Raw genomic sequence first — 23,320 nt, 5'->3', positions numbered from 1 at the left:
GAGAATGTCCCATGTACATTGGAGAAGAATGTGTATCCAGGTTTCTGGGGATGGAGTGTCCTATATATATCCACTAGGCCTCTTTCTTCCATTTCTCTCCTCAGGTCTAGTATATTCTTGTTGGGTTTCAGTCTGGTTGACCTGTCCAGTGTTGACCAAAGCCGTGTTTAGGTCCCCCACAATTATTGTGTTGTTGTTGATATTATTTTTCAGATTTGTCAGCAGTTGTATTAAATATTTTGCTGGCCCCTCATTCGGTGCATATATGTTTAGGGAGAGTGAATTCTTCCTGCTCTACGTACCCCCTTGATTAATATAAAATGTCCGTCTTTGTCCCTTACAACCTTCCTGAGTATAAAGTTTGCATTATCTGATATTAGTATGGCCACTCCAGCTTTTTTATGGGTGTTGTTTGCTTGGATAACTTTTCTCCAGCCTTTTATTTTGAGTCTATGTTTGTTCTGACTATTCAGGTGCGTTTCTTGTAGGCAGCAGAAGGTTGGATTGAGTTTTTTTGATCCATTTAGCCACTCTGTGTCTCTTAACTGGTGCATTTAGTCCATTGACGTTGAGAGAAAGAATTGTCCTGGGATTTAACGCCATCTTTATTTCAAAATTTGGTGTGTCTTTTGGGTAGTCTTGTCTTAGATTAGGTCTTTCAGTTTTTCTCTTAAGACTGGTTTTTGTGTCTGTGAAGTTTCTGAGCTGTTTTTTGTCTGTGAAACCATGTATTCTTCCATCAAACCGGAAAGTGAGTTTTGCTGGGTATAGTATTCTGGGTGAAGCATTCATTTCATTCAGTCTTGTCACAATATCCCACCACTGCTTTCTGGCATTGAGCGTTTCTGGTGACAGGTCTGCTGTAAATCTCAGGGAAGCTTGCTTGAACATGATTTCCCCTTTTGATCTTGCTGTTTTCAGAATTCTGTCTCTATCTGTGGGATTTGTCATTGTGACTAGGATGTGTCTTGGGGTGGTTTTTCTGGGGTCTCTTTTGGTTGGTACTCTTCGGGCATGCAGGATTTGATCACATATATTCTTTAGCTCTGGAAGTTTCTCTTTAATGATGTTCTTGACCATTGATTCTTCCTGGAAATTTTCTTCCTGGGTCTCTGGGACTCCAATGATTCTTAAGTTGTTTCTGTTGATCTTATCATAGACTTCTATTTTCATCTGTTCCCATTCTTTGACTAATTTTTCCATTGTCTGCTCATTTGCTTTAAGTTTTTTTGTCCAATCTCTCCTGCTGTTATGGAATTGTTATGTATCTCATCTTCCACAGCACCAAGTCTATTCTCAGCTTCTGATACCCTTGTCCCAGAGCTTATCCATTTTGTCATTCACTTCGTTTACTGAGTTTTTCAGGCCTGTTAGTTGACATGTTATTTCAGTTTGGAGTTTTGTCATTTCTGCCTTCATATTTTCTTGGTTCTTATTAGTGTTCTGTTCAAACTCGATCCATGGTTTCTTGGAGTCTGTTTGAGCACCTTCCATATTGCTAGTCTAAAGTCCTTATCTGAGAGGTTGATTAGTTGTTCAGTCATTATCTGGTCCTCAGAATTGTCATCTTCATTCTCTATGTCTGATGCTGGCCTGCGCTGTTTCCCCATTGTCACATTTGTATTGTGGGTTTTTTCTAGGTGGTTGTAGTGGTATTCATTGTCTATATGATGTAGGCAGCACACTCCTCTGGCTCCTCCCTTTCTGGATGGGCTGACTCTTGCCTCTAAGGGAGGGGAGTCCTCCGTGGATGAAGCCTCACACTGGGTCAAATCTTAGGCTCCGAGCATGTAACAGAGAAGACAGTCCAGAGAGAAATGTTTGCTTCTGTGATATAACGCCGTTCTTAGTGTGATTTTTCCTTCTTGTTGCAATGGAGTTCTTTCCTTAGAAAGAGTGCACGGCCGCGTAGCGAAGCGGAGCGGCGTGCCCGTGCTCCTCTGAGCCTCTTTTTGCCCCACTCGCAAGAGTTTCACGCAAGAGTGACAGTAGATAGACATAGACAGGTCACACTCACAGTCTTTCACAGCTGAGCCCCACTGGGCCGGTGTACTTTCGCGGATTTTCCCCGCCTGGTGTCCACACACAGGAAAGCCAGCGTTTGCAAAGGATAGCCGGTTTTTATGCTCTGAAGTCCCTCCCTGAAAATGGCGTCAGGGCGAGCGAGGTTTCTGGAGGCTCTTTTTGCCCCACTCGCAAGAGTTTCACTTCAAGAGGACAGTAGACAGACATAGACAGGTCACACTCACAGTCTTTCACAGCTGAGCCCCACTGGGCCGGTGTACTTTCGCGGATTTTCCCCGCCTGGTGTCACACACAGGGAGCCAGCTTTTGCAAAGGATAGCCGGCTTTTATGCTCTGAAGTCCCTCCCTGAAAATGGCGTCTGGGCGAGCGAGGTTTCTGGAGGCTCTTTTTGCCCCACTCGCAAGAGTTTCACGCAAGAGGACAGTAGACAGACATAGACAGGTCACACTCACAGTCTTTCACAGCTGAGCCCCACTGGGCCGGTGTACTTTCGCGGATTTTCCCCGCCTGGTGTCACACACAGGGAGCCAGCTTTTGCAAAGGATAGCCGGCTTTTATGCTCTGAAGTCCCCTCAATTTTTCAAACTTTACCTTCTTGCATTCTAACTTTCATTAGTGCTAATGATCTACCTTGGTAGAAACTACATTATATCTTACTTAACAGTATCAGGGGATCTTACTGTTGTAGCAAGGAATGGCATGTTTCTACCTCCTTCATAAAGAAGGAACAAAACCTCTGGATACTCTGAGGACCATGTTCTTCAGTTCTCCAGGGCAGAGACTGTATTTCAATGCTCATTATTTGATTTTTTATCCTGTGCCCATCTTCCATGTTTTATTTTGATTCCTTGGACACACGACTATGAAGGTCAGACAAACCCTGAGGGTTATTGAAGTACAATATCTAAGTACAATACACCAATAAAATATTTGATTCTTAGGACCAAGAGATAAACTGCTATATCTCTGTACATTTGTATGGAATCTGGCAGATATAAAGTACTTTTATGCATAGACCATCAAGTCATTTGATTTCACAACCCTGGAAAGTGGGCAAAAAATCATACTGCAGTTTAGAAACAAAGTTAAATCAGTTTAAATGCCTAATATCATATAGTGAATACTAGGGGAATGAGGTTGCACTTAGGATCTTCTCTGATTCCAGGATATACTCCGATATCCACCCCGCTCCACTTCTACATTACTACAGCTAGGAAACATGGAGGAAGGTAGAGAACATTGCTGTTCTGTCTTTGAATTTAAAATTCCAAAATTTTAGACACAGTCGTATATTTTGAGCTTCGTATCTCTAGTGGGGACTCTAGTGATACTGGTCTCATAGGTGTATTTTGTGAAGGAAATGGGATAAGTTTGTGGAAACCCCCTCTCCCCCTTAGGAACATTCAACAAATGTTGATTTCATTCTCTTCCCTTCATCTTTACCTGGTACTTACTATCATTGCTATAAATACTTCTCATTACTTTAAATATGGCCCTTTTCTACACTAGCAGTGTTATTGAAAAATAAAAAACAAGCCAGTGCAGATTGAATTCTGCTAAATCTGATTGTATTTTAAATGCTTGGGGGATTTAGCAATTTAAAGGAAACCTGTGGTGAATTCTTTTGTAATGCAAATAATCACCTTCTAATTTATCTGTTTAGTAAGTTGAGCTTCCCCTGTATCAGATTGTCTTAGTATGGAGTTTGCTTCTGCAGAAGAGCTTCCATACCCCTCTCTTACTGAAGGGAAAAAAAGGCCACTGAGCTAGCAAACAAAATCAGTTATTGAGTTTGGTTAGCAAAGCCTTGCTCTGATATTTGAGCACGGTCTCATATCCTCTTGTTATTAAATAAGAGAATCTCAGCATGAAAAACTGGAAGACACTTTAGTGATCCCATGGTTCAGTACCCTCTTAGACAGTTAAGGACACAGAGGCACATAGTGAAGGGGCATGTCCAGTGTCAACAGCCAGCCAGGGATTGTGAGAAAGGGATTTTATCCAAATCTCTATTGCTCCAGGAGGGCTCTATCTGTTCACCTCACTTGGTCTGACCAAGAATTGAGGACTGGGGTCCTCAAACCACATGTGGCCCACCAAGGACATTTATGTGGCTTGCCCAGTGGTGTTTTTGCCACTCTGCCAGTCTTGCTCAGCAGTGGACTCTTCCTGCATCTGCAATGTGCATGTATGGAATTTGCATTGCATTCCTCTCTTCTTTCTCTTGACTTCTCCTCTTAGTCTCAGGCAGGGGTCCTCAAACTATGGCCTACAGGCCACTTTGTTCATAACTTTTTCTAAACTGTAGTTAAGCCCTCCAATGATCTGAGGGACAGTGAACTGGCCTCCTGTTTAAAAAGGTTGAGAATTCCTTATTATCTAGGATATTTCCTTTTATTTGAGGGGTATGCTGATGAGTATTGGGCCACATCCAGCGGTGTTCAGGGCTACTCTTGACTTTGTGCAGTAGTGACCCCTGGCAATGCTTCGGGGACCTTGGAGTGGTAGTTGGAACTGGAGTCAGCTGTAGGCAAGGAAAGTGCCCTCATTTTTGTACCATTTTTTTTGGCTGCCATAATATGCAATTCTAAAACAACCCCAAAAGGCTACAAGTGGAGACTGTTTTAAGTGAAACTGCTGCATTTGCAACTTTGTGAGCTGATGAAGAAAGGCAGTTTAACCTTTTATGATCAAGAGCTGACTGAAATGGGTTCACAGATACTGCTTGGCCTTTCTATAAGAACAAAAAATTGAATTTTTGGCTCATGATGCCTAAAAGCACCTGCTGCATACTGGAGAGAAGTGTGACAGACACCAGCCATGTTTTTCCTTTTCCTTCAATTGTGTCAGGCCAGCTCAGAAACCTGGTTTCAAACAGTAGTGTTTGAACAAACTAATTCATGTTCTCAATTCTGGAAAAATCTTCAGGAGACCCATTCCTCAACACACACAATATCATTAATTATTCCTTTCCAATTTGTTCTTATTCTTAAGAACCAACTTTTAGAAAATACACTTTTTGGGGAGTGAGTTGGGGACACACCTGACTGCTCAGTAGTTACTCCTGACTCTGCACTCAGAAGTCACTACAGGCAGGGCTCAGAGGCAGGGTTCAGAGGACCATTTGGAATACTGGGGTTTACATTTGGGTCAGCCACATGCATGTTAAGTGCCCTACATGCTGTCCTATCTCTCTGGCCCTTATATACTCATTTCTGAGTGATATATTTCAGTTAAACAAAGTATCATCACTCTCTTAGGTGACAGAAGCAACTTAATTCAAAAGACAGGACCCACCTGGGTGGGACAGTAGGGATTCTAAGAATTTTGACTGTGCACTCCTGATTAGCTCAGGGCTTTGGACCATACTGAAAGGCTCCCAACCTTCTTTTCTCACTCAGACAGGGCTAAGAGTGGGTGCATGAAAATTCAATGAATGAGAAAGTCTGACAGGTATTTGACTTTGGTAGAGTTGTAGGTTTGTAGAAAATGAAAAGAAGCAGAATTCAAAGTCCTGACACACCAGGAAACAGACCATTATTAGGAAGATGCAGACTCAAGTTCTAGCAGGGGACTTGCTTTCCAGCCAATGCGGGCCAGTGAGAGACCATTGATGAGATCACTAACGATGTATGCTGTGCCCTATACACCATGCATTTAGGACAACTAGGAGAAAGTGAACAGCATGGAATTCTGGCTTAAGATTTAAGACTTTTAGAAGGTTAGTCTTAGATGTTGTTCAAAGATCTATTCCCCTCCAAGACTGATTTCAGGAGAGCAGACATCACACCAACTTGAAGTCCAACAGCACAGGCACTGCTTGTACTGCACTGGAGAGGAAGAAGCTTAGTTTGGGTAAAAAAAAAAATCAGTCTTATTGAAATCAAATGCAGAGCAGGAAATCGAACTATTTGGTTCTTAGTGCACAAAGGGGGCATCATTTATTTCATTCTCATTGACTTCCACTTGGCTGAGTTACAGGGAAAGCTCACAGGTGCTGCATAAGAGAACATTGAGCACTGTAAAATGATTCAGTGAAGTCAAAGGTTTGCCGTTTTCCCCAAACCTTCGAAGACAGATTTTCCCCATATTTCACAGTTTGCATCATGCCACTTCACTTTTACAAAAACAAAATAAAACTACATCAGAACCTGTTTCCACTCCAGAGAGAAATCCAAAGAGGAGGATTTTCACATTTCTGACCACTGGAAAGTAAAAGAAATGTTTTGTAGCAGAGAAAATAGAAGCCATTGCTTTTATTCCTTTTCCTGGAGTTATTTTATACAGATGGTGTATTTATCAAACTGTTCCTTTCACTGTATGTTAGTATTAGTTTGGGTTTTATGCACTATTTGGTATGATTCAGTACATTTTAGCACTAAAAATGTTGCCCATATAAATGAATGCAAATTGTTTCTTCACGTAATGCTGTTTTGACCTAGGAAAGGTTTTCTAAGAACATTCTACTTTGTTAGTGGGGGATTCTTCTATATTTTTTCTTAGAATTTAAAAAGAGAACTTAAACCTTCCAGCTGTAAATAGTCTATGAAGTTTTTTTTGACAAGAAAACCGACTTTGAAATAGCTTCAGTAATTTACTATTTTAAAAGTAGTACTAATTTTAACTTTAACTAATTTCAACTTTAGTGAACATATCTGGACAGAAATAGGGGCTAAAGAGATAACTCCAGTGTAGAGCACATGTATATTTGATCCCCCAATATCACATGGCCCCATCAATGTCACTAGTCTGGCCCTGCAAGCCTTAGAACTTCTGGATGTGGACCTGGTGGTTTTGGGAATATCACTGACCAGGTACCACTGGCATAACAGGTTGAGCTCTTCTAGAAGTGGGTCCTCTGAAGATAGGAAAAGTATAGAAACAATTGTGCTTTTGTTTAAAGTGGATTACAGACTTAATTAAGCATGATAACTCCTCTTTGCTGAGGACTTAAGCAGTGCCAGGTGCTGGCTTCTCTTTTATGCCCAAGAAACCAAACTTCTCAGACAAGAAAACCGAGCTAAGTTTGTGTGTCATTAATTCTATGTTACAGAAAAGGAAACTTAAGCAAAAATTTAAGTGAAAAGCCGGATAGTATTTTGGTGCTTGCTTTGCATGCAGCTGGCAGGGATTCCATCATATATGATGATTCTTTAAGTGCTGATCTAGGAGTAAGCTCTAAGCACTGTTGAGTATAGCCGCAAACAAACAAATCATCTGAGGTGGTGTTTGACCTTTTTCTGACTGTGACTCCCTTTTGATTTTGTTTCCTTTCTGTGGCCTCCTGAATACCAGTTGGCCACCTACTTTTGTGCTGTGGTCTCCATTTTTGCAATTTTTACCTGTGGCCCAGGTAAAAATTTAGGGGACCCAGAGGAGGGTCAAATGGTCCCTGATTGAAAATGCTGCTCTAAGTAATAACAAAAATGATGTTTTATGTTCAATGGAAATACATTGACTCACTAAAACCAGAATCTTTCCTCTGCTATTCATTTATTACCCCCAACTCAAACTTAACTTAAAACTCCAAGCCATCCTCTGAGATGTGATAGGGGCTGAAAACTATTGTGCAAATGCCAATAATTTTAATAGACACTCCAGGATGATGCTAGTTGCTTTTATTATTTCCAAAACTATATTGAAAGTGGATCTAGGTTAGCACCACATGAGTAGGTGAGGAAGATTTGTAATGAACAGATGGACTGTTTTTATGTTTGTCTATAATGGAAAACCACATATTATCTTAAGTGTTTCAGTACTTGTAGGTGGCTGGGTATAATGAAGAAAGGCTGGCCTTTGGAGAACAACAGGTATAATTAATGGTCTATCACTTAAATGGTTTTATCCAGAAAGCCAACTTGACTTTCTAAGTGTTTTCTTTTGTGGAATGTGTAAGGCCAGACTATTGTCAAATCACAGTTATTTTCTGAGGCAGAAGCAGCTGCTAGGGGAATTTAATGGGAAGAGATATCAGCCAAAGAACGAGAAAATGATTTAAAAAATAAACTAAGTGTTTAGGAGCAGAAGAGGAAACCCAGGGCCTAGTAAGTGGATATAGGCCATATAGACACACTAGTATGTTCTCAACAGGGTTGGCTTTGGTTGATTAGTTCTCTGTGTGTGTACTTAGAAATCCAGGGTCGGGGGTTATAATAACACCCCTTTTAATCTGATAGTGGAAAATAAATACAACTTCCTCTGAAGATGTTTGGACATCTGTTCAGTTGTCCTCTTGGGAGACATCATTTTTTTCCCCCTCTTTGGGACCCGGAGGATGAAAAGGAAATTTTATGAACTGGAAACTGACTGAGTAAATGGAAAATACCACCAGATGTTGGTTGGTTGGGATAGAGAATTGTTCATATTCAGGTTCAAATTTATCTACAGAAATAGGTTGGAAAGGAGTATTACATAGAAGAATAAACCATTCTGCCTAAATATGTTGAAGTTGCTTATTCTTTAACTATCAGTTTATTTCAAATATCAGATTCTCTTCTGTTAAGTCTCATTTTCAGCTAAACTTCCTCAAATGCCCTTTGAAAAACTCCCTGTCTCTTTAAGAGGACAGGCCCTAGAATTAATATCCCCTGCCCCTCTTCAGCCTTCTTTGTAGACCTTTTTATTCTATTTTCAGCTTTGATGAAATAACTATTTTCCTCAGGGAATCAGACAGACTGGTGAAACTCTTCCATTGAGCTCTAGCTCTGATTTGCTCCTCCTGGTGCTGGGATCAAGAAGTATTTCTGTCAGAACTCAGCACGCCTCATTGCTCCTGTCCAAAGCCTTTACTTATTTTTTTGTTTGTTTTTGTTTTGGGGCCATACCAGGTGATGCCCAGGGTTTACTTCTGGCTATGCACTCAGGAATTATCCTGGCGGTGCTCAGGGAAGCATATGGAATGCTGGAAACCAGATAGGATGCCAGGGATCAAACCTGGGTCAGCTGTGTGCAATGCAAGTGCTCTACTCACTGTACTATCTCCTTGGCCTTGACAAATGCATTTAATAGGAAATTCTGGCAATGGTCATGGGGACATAACATCATGCATTGTCCTCCTTTCTTTTTGTGCTTAATTTTCAAGTCTTTGTTTGGGACTCATAGAACAATTATATAATTTATACAAAGTAGCTGACTATCGACTATTAAATTTCTTCACAAACTATCAAGTTTAGACATTTTGGGGCCAGAGATTTAGCAGCGGGTAGTGAACTTACCTTGCATATAGCCAGCCTGGGTTTTATCCTTGGCATTCATATGGTTCCTCCAGTACTGTCAGGAATATATCCTGAGTGCAGAATCAGGAATAACCCTTTAGCATAGCTGGGTGTGGCCTCAAACAAACAAAGAGAAAGATAGAGAGACCACAAAAAAAAAATCTTAGATGTTTTTCGATTTATGGGTGGATTTCTTTCTTATCTTTTGGTGAGGGGATCAGTTTTCTCCTTATTGGGAGGAAGTATCATTAATAGATAACTGGCTTGTTGAATACAACACAGAAAATAATCTTTTTTATAACTTTGTTTACACAATTTGAAATAATAACTTTATAATGATATAAAATATTGAAAAGAAAGAGTGTCTTTAGTCACAGGATTTTGGCCATAACCAAAAGAGGATTTATTGAAATAAAATAAAGAATAAATACTTTTTTGGAATCCTTGGGAGAATCAACCTAGTTTCTGCTACTTTTCTGTTTTCTTGCTCCCAAAGTCTCATCAATCTCCCTGTTCAGAGACAGCACAGCCAGGTGTTCAGAATCATAAGAGGAGCAAAAAAGAATTAGTTTCTTACTGAATAGGAGAAATTAAAGGAGAAAAGGTTAGCATAAAGATAGCTTAAAATTATGGAAAAAAAAAAACACCCACCCCAAATGCCTAGAATATAACCTTGTTTTTTTACTCACATCTTCCAGGACTAATAGTGCTGCAGGGATGACTTCAAGGACATGACTTGTTGACCTCATCCCAACATCAGAACCTCAACTGTTCTTCTGTATTTTGCACCATTCCAGGCAACTTGACTCTAGATGGCAATACGATGGAATCTTAGAGGTCTGATGGAAATTCACTGTGATATTCATATCAAGAGAGCTTGCTGAAACTCAGAGAGCCTTTTTTCCATGGGCCCTAATGGTAGTCTCCAGACGGTGGAACCTCAGGTGGTCCTTTTTCTTCAGAGGCAAGAATAAGCTTTGGATCTTGACCTGCGAAACCATCCGTGGAAAAAATGGTATGCGAGGGAAAGCGATCCTCCTCTTGCCCTTGTTTCTTCTTGCTGACAGCCAAGTTCTACTGGATCCTCACAATGATGCAAAGAACTCACAGCCAGGAGTATGCCCATTCCATCAGACTAGATGGGGACATCATTCTTGGGGGTCTCTTTCCTGTGCATGCAAAAGGAGAGCGAGGGGTGCCTTGTGGGGAGCTGAAAAAGGAAAAGGGGATCCACAGACTGGAGGCCATGCTTTATGCAATCGACCAGATTAATAAGGACCCTGATCTCCTCTCCAACATCACTCTGGGTGTCCGGATCCTTGACACGTGCTCCAGGGACACATATGCTTTGGAGCAGTCACTCACATTTGTGCAGGCTTTAATCGAGAAAGATGCTTCCGATGTAAAGTGTGCTAATGGCGATCCACCCATTTTCACCAAGCCTGACAAGATTTCTGGCGTCATAGGTGCTGCAGCAAGCTCTGTGTCCATCATGGTTGCTAACATTTTAAGACTTTTTAAGGTAGGTTAAGGTATTGTCGTTTTCACCATTGTGAACAGTGAATTGTTCTGACTTCAATTGCAGATTTAAGAAGCAGACAAAGATGAATGAGCTTTTAGTGTCATCGGGGTCCTTATAGATAGAGGATTCTGCATCTGGGTTCCAGAGTGCATTGACTGAGTTCTATTACTTACTGTTAATTGGGTTCATTGCAACTTTATTTTCCTCCTGAGGTAACAGGAGGGTGATTTGGGTCCTCAACCTTTTGGGATAGCCTCTTATTGAGGTTCATTTTAAATCAAAGTAAACACCTTTAGAGAGTCTAATGAATCTTTAGCATATTTATTATATAAAATATTTCTAGGGCATTTGAATTATAAGGCAATTTACTTAGTGAAACTTTCTTAAAGTGGGATGCTCTGTTATGACAAAAGTTTCTGTGGGAAGAAACGATATTTATTACTAATATGTTGATAGAAGTGACACTCAGTGATAAAAGATGGTCATAAATTTGTCAGGTTTATAATAGCTACAATAGAGCAGAATCTCATTAATTCATACTGTTCTGATGCAGACTGGGAATAATTATATGTAATTCTTATTGAGTTAAAAGTTCAGAGTTAGCAGGATAATTCCAGACTTAGATTTGATGATATATTACTGTTAAAATGCATTTAACAGGTTGAATAAAATTGTCAAAATAAAAAGTATATAACAATACTTTGAAAAATATAGAGTACTATAAAATATTATAACTTACAATACTTCATTGACTCTCATTTTATTTATTAATATCCATCTTGGAGTCTTTTGTCATAGACATAATTATGTCTTTTTTCTTTTCTTTTCTTTTCTTTCTTTCTTTCTTTCTTTCTTTCTTTCTTTCTTTCTTTTTCTTTCTTTCTTTCTTTTCTTTTTTCTTTCTTTCTTTCTCTTTCTTTCTTTCTTTCTTTCTTTCTTCTTCTTCTTCTTTTCTTTCTTTCTTTCTTTCTTTCTTTCTTTCTTTCTTTCTTTTTTTTTTCTTTCTTTTTCTCTTTCTTTCTTTCTTTCTTTCTTCTTTCTTTCTTTCTTTCTTTCTTTTTCTTTTAGTAGAATTTGACTTTTCTGGCTTATTATGAACTCAGGAGGCTTTATTTTATACTGTAAGAAGTTCTTCTTATGCATTTAGATTTTAAACTCTAAAAGCGTGTGAAGAAATAGCCCATGGCATATAGCAACAAAAATGGACACATGATGAACATCTCATTTAACAAATAAAATGAAGGCAACTAAATTATTACAGGTCTTCTTGTTTGGGCACTGCCTTGGGACCTATCTAATCTGGTTCAATTCACTTTTTGTTTTGTTTTGTTTGGGAACTATACCCAGCTAAGCTCAAGGCTTAGACCTGGCTCTGCATGTGGAAATCACTTCTGGTGGGCTCAGGGGACCATATGGGATACTAAGGATTGAACCTGGGTGGCCTGTGTGCAAGGCTAGCAGCACACAGCACACTCTATTATCTCTCTGGCCTCTGGCCAAACAAAATCCTCTTTGTAATTTCTCCCCTCAAGTGGCACCCAACCTGCTTCTCTCTAAATACCCTTAGTTTAGAGATGTTATGAACAACTTAATTATGACAACTTAATTATCATCCTCAGACTGATGAAGTTTTCCTAAGTGAGCTGGTTGAGTGACATCTCTGTTTAAGGAGCCCTGAGAGGCACAGATCAGCTTTAGGGTCTGCTAAGACATTTGAGAGTGGCATTAGGAAGAACCTCTTGGCAACAGAGACACAAGATTACAAAAACAGTGAAGGGTACTCAAGTTCTATCTCTGCAGTCATTTCTATGGATTCTATAGAGTTGTTAATTTCTTTTGGGGTAGCTGGATACTTGCCTAGAAGCAAGCTGTAGAACTTCCATTCTCTTGTGAGTGACCACTCTCTCCTCTTAATATTTAGCCTATTTCCCTGTGGTGGTGATACTGAATCCTAGATCAACTTAAGCACTTTCTTAGTGCTTTTTTTTTTCTTCTACTTGGTTTTTTATTCCTGCCATATCCAACACATCAGTTCCCCTGTTAATGGTGCATCACTTATCCAAAAAAGATTATGTACACCACTATTCATTATAGCACTCAGTATAATAGCTAAAAGTTGGAACCAAACTAGATGTCCAATAACAAATGAGTGGATCATGAAGATGTGGTGCATAGATACAATGGAATACTACATAGCTATAAGGAATGATGCAATCAGACAATTCGCTGCAACATGGATGGAACTGGAAGATATGTTAAATGAAGTAAGACAGAAAAAGAAGGATAAATACAGAATCTCTTATATATGGTATTTAGAATAACTGCATGAAGAAATACAATGGCTTAAATGGGAGTTGTCTTGAACACTCTTGGCCCTAGAGTATAGCGAGGAGAAGGAAAGAAATTGAGTGGAAGAGGAAAAACACAAATATAAAATAATGGAGGCCAGGGCCACGTAATCTCAGGTGCATTGGTGGTGTTAAAAAAAAGGACATAACTAAATATTTAAGCCAAAGTCAACAACTATGGAATTATGAGACCAAAATGTTAACAATCAAAACTTAACATAGGCCTGTTATGCTGGCAGGCTGGGGGCAGGGGTGATGGCATGAGGTACATTCTGGGAACACTGGTGGATGAAGGTCAACACTGGTGGTGGGATTGACCCTGAAACATTGTATATCTGAAAACCAATTATAAATAACTTTGTAAATCACAAAAAAAACATTAAAAATATAATAATACATCAGTACCCACTTCAAGGCTCCTCTCCTTCCTGCTACTTTCCTTCTCTGTTCTCATTCTGGCTGCCATCAGTCCTACCCTAACTCCTATGGGTCTTCCCATCCTCAGACTAGGAATGGATTTAAGGAGGGTAATCCGTGTATATGGGAAAATTTCAGAGCATGTTTACACTAATTTTGCCACAGAATCAGTTTCTCTATAAAATGTTTTTTTATATATGTATATATGTTATATATGTATGTATATACGTATATACATATATATATACGTATATACATATATATATATATATATATTTGTGCTAGGTTGGTAAGTGATTTTTGACCAAACACAGCTGAATAGCTTTGCCCATTCCTGGCCAGGTTCTTTGCCTCTTTAAGATGACAAAGGGAATTTCAGATGACAGTAAGGGTGGATTTTGTTTTTAATTATTGTGGATCTGACTTTACCCTGCCCTGTACTCCCATCAGACATTGTTTTGTCTTCTTTTGGAAATTCTGGAGGAAACTTCTTTGACTAGGTGTGAGCATTATAATTGATCTATTGGATGGAGTTTAGTGCTGTCTAGGAAAACTCATGAGAAAGCGGTCAGCACATGAATGGACTGGCCTTTGCGACCATTGACCAAAGCACAAGCAATTAGTGGATTTTAGCCAGAGGTGGTGTTGATTCTGGTAGATGATTACAATTGAGTTAGCACTGTAGCAGAGGGAGCATTTACTATATTAAAGCAGATCTTCTCACTTATCAAATTACAGAGCCTGGCACAATCAATGTCTTTAAAAAGTAAAAGAGAATATATACGTGTTCAGCTCATACTCCAGCTGAACCTGGAACCCCATGAATGTGAATTTGATAATTACAACATATTCTTGTACTATTTTAATTTGCCTTACTTTATATGAGACCTCCAGCCAGTATTCCACATGGATATCAATTATGAAGTGATGATAGCCGCTCTTGAAATAGAAAATGACTCACTTTATGTGTGAATGTATTATGTATAAACACATATGCTAGGCCTAAATGAAATGCTAGAAGAGATGGTCAAGTAAATTAATGCACTGGGTATTGGTTAATTCCATTTGGAAAAACAGTAATTTTATTAATCACATACTATGACTTGAATAAAGAGGAGCACTGAGGATGATTTTTTAAAAGAGTTTTTATCTTTCTGAGACACTCACGAAAACTTTTATGAAATTTTATTTGAACCAAACCTGATAGTGCTTAGGGTTGATCCTAGCAGGGCTCTGGAGGACATTGTCATCCCAGGATCAATACAGGTTTCCTGGATGCAAAGCAAATGCTCTAACCTGTTAAACTGTCTTCCTTGTCTATCCCACTCATGGAATCTAAAAAAGATATCAATATATTTCCATTTAATTTTAGGTTAACAGAGTTAAATAAGTGGAACATCTTGATTTGAATACTGATAATTAACCTTATTCAAAAGAAATGTATAGAAGGTTTCAATCAATGAATTTATGCATTGTTCAAATAAAGAATGAACATTGCTGGAGTTTTTAGAATATAGAAATATAGCAGAGACTTATTCAAAGCTCAGAGGCAAATGGAAAAATCTGCCCCTTGTTGGAGAATTGGTTAGGGGCTGGTGCTGGAGCAGACTAGGAAATAGGGTGAAATTAGGAGCTTTCAGCTCAGAGTGTGGAGTGATATTTTTCCTGACACCCTTTGTGCCCGTCAAGTATGTTTGTCTTATCAAACATACATCAAGTCTTTCCAGATGAATGGAGAAGAGGAGTATGAACATCCTAAGTTTCTGGGAAGTGTTTATTGATTCAAGTGTCTCACATTGTGATGGGAACAAAAACAAATTTGAGAGGTTCAGAATAAGAGGTTAATGTTGTCACCTTTTCGGAGCCTGGAGATGTTGTTGTTTGTGGTGGTGGTGGGTAGCACTTCTTAAATTGTTCTACTTCCAATCCCTTTTCACCTAAGAAATTTTACACCATCCTGGGAATATGAAATAGGTATACAGAACAAACACTTCCTGATAACAAATCATACATTTGTTTGAAGATACAATCTTTTTGACTTGCTACCACATTCAGTAACATGATCCCCATCTGGGACAGTGACCCAGAGTTAAAGAAGCTGGTCTTAAAATGCATATGTATCCATAGCATCCATACCATCCATGACTTAACATGGAGACAGAGGGTCATTTAAGCAATTGTTTAGTCCCGATAGCAAGTGAGAGGTTTAAGATAATAGCAGCAATCAGAATAATTTAGAATGTGATGATAAATGCAACCCAGGACTGCTCTATTCTACATAAAAGCAGAAAATGTGACTTCTGTGCCTTCTGTTTTTAGAAAAATTAAAAACAAAGAAGAGATATATTCAGTTCTTAGAGACTACATAGTTCAAAAGGAATGGGAGGGCCTTTTAAAACGTTATCAGGGAGATTTTTAATTAATTGTGGTTATTTTTATTGAGGTATCATGATTTACTAGAGTATTAATGCTTTAATTAATATTTAATTAATAATGAATAAATAAAATTAATTAAGCTACCAATGCTTCAGGTGACATTGTTGTCAGCCCACCACCAGTGTTCCAATAGCTCTCTACCACTAACTTATTTTTAGCACAGTGCCTTCTCAGTCCTTGACTGACTCAGTTCCACTGGCAGAATCTCAGGATTTGCTTTCACTGGCCATTGTCTATTTCTTTCTTACTTTGCTCCTTCCTATTTCACGTATGCATGCGATTATCCAGTAATCATTTTATTTAATGCAACTCCTTCTGGTTCTACCCAACCTGCAGCACACAGAACTCATCTTTTCTTACGGCTGAGTAGTATAGCATTGTATGTGTAAGACCCGGATTTATTGGTGCAATTCTCTGAAGTTGGGTAGCGAAGCCATTTCTACTATCTTGAAAGTTTTCATTTAAATTTGTTTGAAAAGCCAGAGAAGAATTTGCACATTTTAAAAATAGTTTGTATGTATTTCTCTTTCTTGCATATCTTCAATCCTTGCCTTAAATTAGAGCAAAACTTTCTCAAATACTTTTCATGTATCTTACTTTGAGCAAAGATTAAGTATCATAAGTTAAAAATAGCACACTGATGCTTGGAAGTAATTCACATTAATGTCCATATAGATAAATGGGTATAAAAGGGCACTGTCGTATGTAATTTCTCTCTTGTTTTTCAGATGACTTTACCTGGAGAGTTAATTTTCTAGACTTGAAGGATGGGTGTTAGAAGGTCTATAGCATCTACTCCCTACAGTAATCAAATGAGACCTTTAAATAGAAAGCCACTTGTGGGCGTGCAAGATAATTCTCCCTATGTGAAAATGTCCTGGTTATAAATGACTAAAATTGATCTCCACGTTAAGTTGAAAGTACAGGAAAGTCTTGTTTCCCTGGAAGTCTTTGTGTTCAAAGACTTGTTTTCTTCTGAAGGTCTGTGAATTGTAGCAGACACTCCCATAAAAAAGCATTTTGTGCCTTATTTATTGTTTACAATGGTTGTTATTAACTCTAAACTGAAAAGGTAAACCTGTCATTTTAGATTCATCTAGTAAGATGGACAGATAAACAAGTACAGTCACTAAACTCAGCAGGATTTAAATTCATGATAAAATATTTAAATTCATGTTAAATCTTACTTGATGGCAAGTAGATAATTGAAAATTGAAAAATAAAAAAGATAGACTGTTTCAGTTAATCCTTTTTGACTGAAGCAAGTTCTATTTTACTTTTGTAAAACAACCCACTCACCACAGATGAGAGATATTGGGTATGTTCTTATAATGGCTTAGGGGAGTATTGCAGAGGATAGGCATTGTCCATGGCCATTGGTACTTAAGCTCGCAGTAAGAGATACAGATAAATGTGGGCTTGGTAATGCTACTCCTCTTCTTAAAGCTCTTTAGTGGCTGCCATTACCTCCAGGAAGAAGGTCTCCATCTATTTTGGGAAGATTTTTCTCACTTCTCATGACTGGATTAAGTTTCTGTTCTGTGTAATAAAGCTCAAGGAGGGAAGATAGCTTCCAAGTACACATTATATTAGTAACTTGTTAATTACTATATTTACAATATTTACTATATTTGTTTTTCTGGGAATCCACTAAATGTTTGCTCAAGAAATCACTAAATGAATGAATAAATTGATTAGTGATTCATGGTTCTCTGTCCTTTTTCTCAATCACTGTCCCCACTCCCACCCTGAAACCACCCCAGATACTGGAATTGGTAGGTGTGAGTAGCTAGATATAAATAGAATTTTGCTTAACTTTTTTTACTCTCTGAGGAAAAGGAACAGAAGGAATGAGAAGAGGAGAAAGGAGTCAGGTATATTTTTAGAAATTACTATTTTCATGTATCTCCTTATTTTCCTACAAGTCCACATTTTCTCTAAACAGATTTTAAAAATTAAATAAGTAAAAGTTGTGCACATTATCATGTTGAAATATTTAAGCAATGATTAAGAGTATAGTGTTAATAGAGACCACAACCAAATATATATTTACCAATCAAATGATATACTATTTAATGCATATAGATGTAGATATATTTGGAAGATATGTAGGTATATATTTGGGAGAGACTTTCTTGTTGTTTAATATAGTTCTACCACAGTAGTTCTCAATCCTTACTTTGTGTTAACATTACCTGGATATGCTAAAAAAAAGGGGGGAGGGTATTAGCAGACACTATCTAAGATCAAGGACATTGGGGTAGATTATTGATATTTTAAGTGCTCTAAATAATTTGCATTTTAAATAACCAAGTGATTCTGATATTTGTCCAAGAATGGGAGTTGTATATGTTTTTTTAAACAGGTGCTTCATTTTCAATTATAGGGAGAAGTCAGGGTCTGTTTGCAACTTATTAATAAACCTTATTGATAGATTATTTATCTTTGGATTTTTGTTTTGTTTCTATGCCACACTGGGAAAGGTTGCTCAGGGATTACTTCTGGTTCTGTGTAAGGAGATCCTTTCTGATGGTGCTTGATGCTCTGGAGGACCAATTGGGGTGTGTGGAAGATAATCTGGGTTGGGTGTAATACAATGCCAAGGCTCAACTAACTGTTATATTGCCTTTGATTTTAGGGGAGAGGGGAGGTGTGTGGGTCATGTTCGATAATACTCAGGGCTTAATCCTGGCTATGTGCTCAGAGATTACTCCTGACAGTGCTCAGGGGACTATATAGAATTCAGATTAGTCATGTGCAAGGTCAGCACCTTACCCACTGTACTATGTCTCTCTAGTCCATTCTTTTGATTTTTTAAAAAAACATTTATTATCTGAAAATCAAAACAATGCTGGAGCCTTATTCATTATATAGCATTTTTGTTCTCATCCTAGACCAACAAGGGTCAACTTAATGAATCCCAAAAAGGCCTTGCTAGAGCTGACAACATAGCACACATCTCAGGCCATGTGATGCTTCATGTTACCCAGTACTAGTCAGTGTAGTTAGTATGGATTGTTGTATGCGAAGGCATGAGGGAATATGCTGCAATGGCTGGGTGGAACAGATTTTAAACTTGGTGAATTCCAAAGAAATTTTCCTTGCTTTGCTTTCCCCCTAACATAGAAAGTCTGAAATCTGAAAATTGAGGCCTTCTGAAGAGTTTGCATAATGGTTCTGATGTTTTCTATAGGAGGTTGCTGTGAAAATAGAATTCACAAAAGAATGGTTTGGGACTGAAAGTTATACAGTTGTGGAATTTGACTGCAAACCTGTCTAGAGCAATGCAAGATTTCTGTAAATAAAGAATCAAGACTCTTAAGCAAAGTACTATACTCATACTTTCTATTTTAGCCAGACATTGTTTATAGGCTTAGATTTGTAAGAGATGCTTTAGATGGCAGAGGTGAATTTGAAGATAGCTATTTGTTCGATTCCTGACTTGAGTTTCAGATAGATTCTGCTAAATAAATCTGAAACTAGCTGTTTTTGCAATGAAAGCTTGCCCCTTCCTTGGAAGACTTATAGTCTGAAGCCTGGTCCCTGTCCGGCAGTTCTGAAAACTTTAGTATGCATCAGAAGCACCCAGAGGGCTTGTTTAAGGCCCTAGATTGCTGAGCCCACCTTCTGAGTTTCTGAGTCAGTAGGTCTGGGCTGGGGTCTGAGATGCTGTATGCTAACAGTTTCCAGGTACTGCTGATCCCGCTGTTTTGCAAAACCACACTTTGAGAACCACTGCTTCATACAAATTGCCTGCTGGCTGACTAGCAATTCAAAAATACACAAAACAAAAATGAGATTTTACATGGTTTCTGACTGGCAGCAGCTTATATTTTATTTTTTTTTCCTTTTGACTCTGACCTGGTTAGATTCAGTCTTATTGGTCATAATCACAGTAGCTGCTGTGTGATCTGCTTTTTTTAATTGTGTGCCCTTTTGGAAGTTGTGTTCCTTATTAAATAATACATTGCTTAGGAGAAATAATCAGTAGGATGGTCACTCGAACATGATTCCTATGGATATGTTCCTCAAATTACAACTTTGACTTGTTTTTCCTACTTGTGACTGATTAAGAAACTTTGAACTGACTGATTTAAGAAATGTGGACTGTAAAATCCACATTTAACTGGGGATTGAGAACAGTAAGAGACAAGAGAGGCTATGATTTGTCTCAGTTACCAGCAATTTGTCTTCAGAAACCATGACCGCTACCTCCTGATTTCCATTATGCAATGAGATTGCAAATAGCATTCCAAGACAGGCGTAATCAATAGAGGGTCACTAGAGGCCCTTGGTTCCTCATGGTAGGGGAAAGGGCCTATTTACCCATTTAATTGATTTAACATTCTCTCTGGCAAAAAAGACAGATACATCTCTTTTTGCTGTAATTAGTGTCTTCAATCTCTTAGCACTCTCATAACATACAAATACACTGGTATGCTTCATGAGCTAAACTACATACCTATGCTTAAGATTGATAAAGATGGGAGAGTCCATACAAAGACTGCCCATGACTGCCACTAATCTGCTTCCAAAATGAAGCCCATTTTAGTGCTTTACATTAGTCTTAGCCAACTAATAGCTTGTTTTCTCAGTGTGGCCATCAGTCTCTTCCCAAGACTTGCAGTTCCATCTGCCTTGGGGAGGTTGGGTTTCAAGATGTATTGGTTGGTCCCAGCTTCAGAGAAATTATGACTCCTTCTCTGTTTGACCCATAGCCACATGGGGTTCTCTTGAGGCATGAAGGCAGGGTTCTTAGTTTTGCTTCAGCATCTCACGTTTTTCACTAGCATTGAGATATTGATAGTGGACACAAGTGCTGAGAGTCCTTCCTTGCACTTTTTGGGGGGCCAAATCCAGCTCAAAGTAAGCTCAATGCTTCCTCCAGACTCTTGCTCAGGGATTATTCCAACCAAGACTTGAGGGAGTGTATGGGGTCCTGAAGATTAAATCTCAGTCAGCAGTGTGGAAGGCAAGTCCATGGTATTATCACTCTTGTATACAGGAGGCAATTCCATACAGAAGAGTTCTCAGAGTGATTGTATCATCTTTGAGAGGGCTTGCATTTGTGTTATTTTTAAAACAAGTGACATACCATGCTAAGGCAGATGTGTTGTATTGAAATTTGTGACTTGTAGTTGTGAACTTCAGAAACATCATCCCTGCAGAAAGGGGTTTGATTTCACTGAGTTTAAGTCTAGAGCTGCTCCTAGGAAGAAACCAACAGAGCTTTGATTAGCTGCTTCTCTAGCCCACAGAGCAGGTTCCAATTTCCTTGCAGTTGGAACAGAACTGCTGGTCTCCATAGAGGAAAAAATTACATCAAAGTAATCATTTAAAGCAGCAAAGCACTTGTCTTTGATGACCATATGGCAATTCCTGACATCTTGGCTGAACAAGAAAAATAAATGTCTATTTGACTCCAGAGACTAATATCTCCCAGGCAGAAACCATTGTAGGTGTGAGGAGATGCTAATGAGCAGCAGAGGGTTTTGTTTGAGTGGACAGTGCAGCTATCCAAGCTGGCTCAGCTTCCTAGTGCCTTTGTAGCAGGGGGCTGGACTATTGGGTGAGGAGGTGCCCAAAGAGGAAGCTTCAGTTCATTTTCTCCACAGTTGACACAGAAATTTTGACAAATTCTCTTTCTCTGTGCCCTCTACTGTTCCACCTGGCTAGTTATCACCAAGATGGCTTATTAATGAATTGATCTGTTGTGCAAATACTCTTGAATCTAACAGCCTTCGTAGTCTGATTGCCTGGATTAAAATTGGAATATAATACTTATTAGGATCTTGCCTTAAGCCAGCTCGTTCGTCTATGTCCCAGATTTCTTATCTGTACAGAGTAGATCATAATCTTTTCTCCCTGTGAGGTTTTGGGGAAAGTAATTAAAATGCATCCCTCGAGCGTGGTAATCACTATAAATGTGATCATATGATTTGATGATAATGAGGAGGATATTAATGCCCATCACCAGGAGGATTTTCTTATTTTGAATTGTACCTTTCCTCTAATTTCCTGACCATCTGTACTCACTTGCCAATGTTTGGGAACAGCATCAGCTAAGTATTAGGGATACAGTCAATAGCTAAGAAATAACGAAGTTTAAGTGTTCAATTTGGCTGTGGAAGGAGCAAGATCATCTATTTGAGGGTCAAATAGGAGACTAACCCCTAGCAACCCCATGGACCTGCAGTCTGAACTAAGAAAGTAGAAATGCTATTCTTTCCAAGCATTATGTTAGGGGGCAAGAGTGTATTTCATTAATGAACTGGGTAAGTTTGGGTAGCCTAGAGATAGGCTGGGATAATACTACAATAGTCCAGTATACACACGCACGCACACACACACACACACACACACACACACACACACACACGAGTCTGGTTTCTCTGGTTTTATTTCTTGTACCCCAGGTTTGGGTAACCCAGAGATAGGCTGGAATAATACTACAATAGTCCAGTATTCACACACACACACACACACACACACACACACACACACACACACACACACACACACACACACACACTGAATCTGGTTCCTCTGGATTTATTCCTTGTACCCCAGGTTTGATGCAAGAACTGATGTGGTTGAGGGCGATTTCCAGGATTTGGATGATAGCTTTTGAATCAGTCATCTTTTAAAATTTTTTATTGAGACCAATATGAGTTATAAGTCTTTCACAGTTGTATTTAAGGTATATAGTGGCAGTGAATTAGGGCAATTCCCACCACCAGTGTTGATCTCCCTCCGCCACTGTTCCTAGCATGCATCTCATGTCGCCACCCTTAGCCCCGTGGACTACTAGTGTAACAGGTCCCTTTTGTGTATAGATTATTGTAGTTTGGATCTCTTTGAATAAGTCATTTTGAGATATCCTTTCTTTGTTGTGTTTAGCACTTTGTCCCAACATAGACAACAACGTAAGTATTCTGGAAAAATTAGTCATTCATGAAGGGGAATTTATTTTCCTCCCTTTCAGGAATGGTATAACAGTAGGCACTCTTATCACCTTCTGTACAAATGTCAGGAGTGTAAGGGCTAAAGGAACTGGGCTTTATAACTCATGTTTAGCGACAACCAGAAAAATAGGACAAAATAAATGACATTTTGATTTGCACTATTATTTATCTGACTCACCTGTTTAAAATGTGAATAATCTAGTCAAGTCAAGCAGATATCAAATATGCCCAGATAAAATTTCACTTTATTTAAACATGGATAATTAACTCAAATACATAAGGACTTTACAGGGAAAGAGAAATGGTATTTTTGCAATTTAGAATTTTGTAGTCTAGCTGGGAAAGATCTGTACAGGACAAAAAAATCTATCAAAATATTGTGAAATAATGCT

The 23,320-nt window shown here is 38.7% G+C and overlaps 1 protein-coding gene across 2 annotated transcripts in view; it reads left to right on the top strand.

Moving 5' to 3' along the window:
• GRM8 (glutamate metabotropic receptor 8) overlaps positions 1–23,320 on the top strand; it is a 971,850-nt gene that overhangs the window by 9,806 nt on the left and 938,724 nt on the right. For both annotated transcript variants that reach the window (XM_049774314.1, XM_049774316.1), the window contains exon 2: positions 9,939–10,762. In XM_049774314.1, the coding sequence (XP_049630271.1) occupies positions 10,253–10,762 (510 nt within the window). In that variant the 5' untranslated portion in view covers positions 9,939–10,252. The remainder of the gene's footprint in view (positions 1–9,938; positions 10,763–23,320) is intronic.

Source organism: Suncus etruscus, chromosome 1 (assembly GCF_024139225.1).
Source record: "Suncus etruscus isolate mSunEtr1 chromosome 1, mSunEtr1.pri.cur, whole genome shotgun sequence".
Classification (NCBI taxonomy): Eukaryota; Metazoa; Chordata; class Mammalia; order Eulipotyphla; family Soricidae; genus Suncus; species Suncus etruscus.
The sequence above is the reverse complement of the archived record's forward strand: the minus strand, read 5'-3'. Positions and strand labels throughout refer to the sequence as shown.